This window comes from Eurypyga helias, unplaced genomic scaffold (genome assembly GCF_000690775.1).
Source record: "Eurypyga helias isolate BGI_N326 unplaced genomic scaffold, ASM69077v1 scaffold39262, whole genome shotgun sequence".
Lineage (NCBI taxonomy): Eukaryota > Metazoa > Chordata > Aves > Eurypygiformes > Eurypygidae > Eurypyga > Eurypyga helias.
Window position 1 is genome coordinate 1,908 of NW_010234714.1, and position 648 is coordinate 2,555.

A 648-nucleotide genomic window follows, 5' to 3' on the forward strand; every position below is an offset into this window, starting at 1 on the left:
ACCCCTGTGCCTGCCGCCTCCTCCAGCTGGGGCTCTGGAGACTGAGATAAGGGGCTGGAGAGAGCTTCAGCTGGTTGGTTGCATGTGCAGGCTTAGTAAAACCAGCTTTTAAGATAATACCAGCGAGTCAAAGCAGTGGCTGGCATCACGGTGATGATCCTGCATACCGAAGTGTCCTCAAGCTAACGCCGAGGAGCAAAATTAAACGGGTTTTATTCCTGGTGAAGCACTGCTGGCGTGTGTATCTTGCTCCCTTTGCCACCGTACATGGAATACTTAGCCCTTGAAGGCAAGAATCCTTCACAGATAAGCGAAGCAAGGGCACTGAAGACGTTCTGAGGCGATTTTCCCAACCCATGCCCGTGTATCGTGACATACCATTCCCGTCTTCGATCCGGATGACAAAATATCTGCTGGAGTCCGTCACACTCTCCACAGCGATGCCAGGGAACTGCTCCACTGGCGCCTGGGCAAAGAGTTCTCCTGAAAAAGAGAAATAGGAGCGGGTTAACACCAGGGCGTAGCATCTCTGAGCCATCTTCCTTCCTCACGCAGAGACACGGAGCTGTCGCCTTCCCTCTTCCTCACCCGAGGTCTTGTCCTCCAGCTTAATAAATGCCATCTTGCCCTTGGCTGTGATCCGCAGCC

The 648-nt window shown here is 53.2% G+C and overlaps 1 protein-coding gene across 1 annotated transcript in view; it reads right to left on the reverse strand.

Annotated features, from left to right (window-relative positions):
• The window catches only part of LOC104505820 (adaptin ear-binding coat-associated protein 2-like), a gene marked incomplete at its 5' end in the record, with an annotated part of 2,260 nt that extends 1,614 nt beyond the window's left edge, over positions 1-646 (reverse strand). The window contains 2 exons of the mRNA XM_010146535.1: positions 379-483; positions 589-646. Of these exons, the coding sequence (XP_010144837.1) occupies positions 379-483; positions 589-646 (163 nt within the window). The remainder of the gene's footprint in view (positions 1-378; positions 484-588) is intronic.
• Between the last annotated feature and the right edge of the window lie 2 nt (positions 647-648).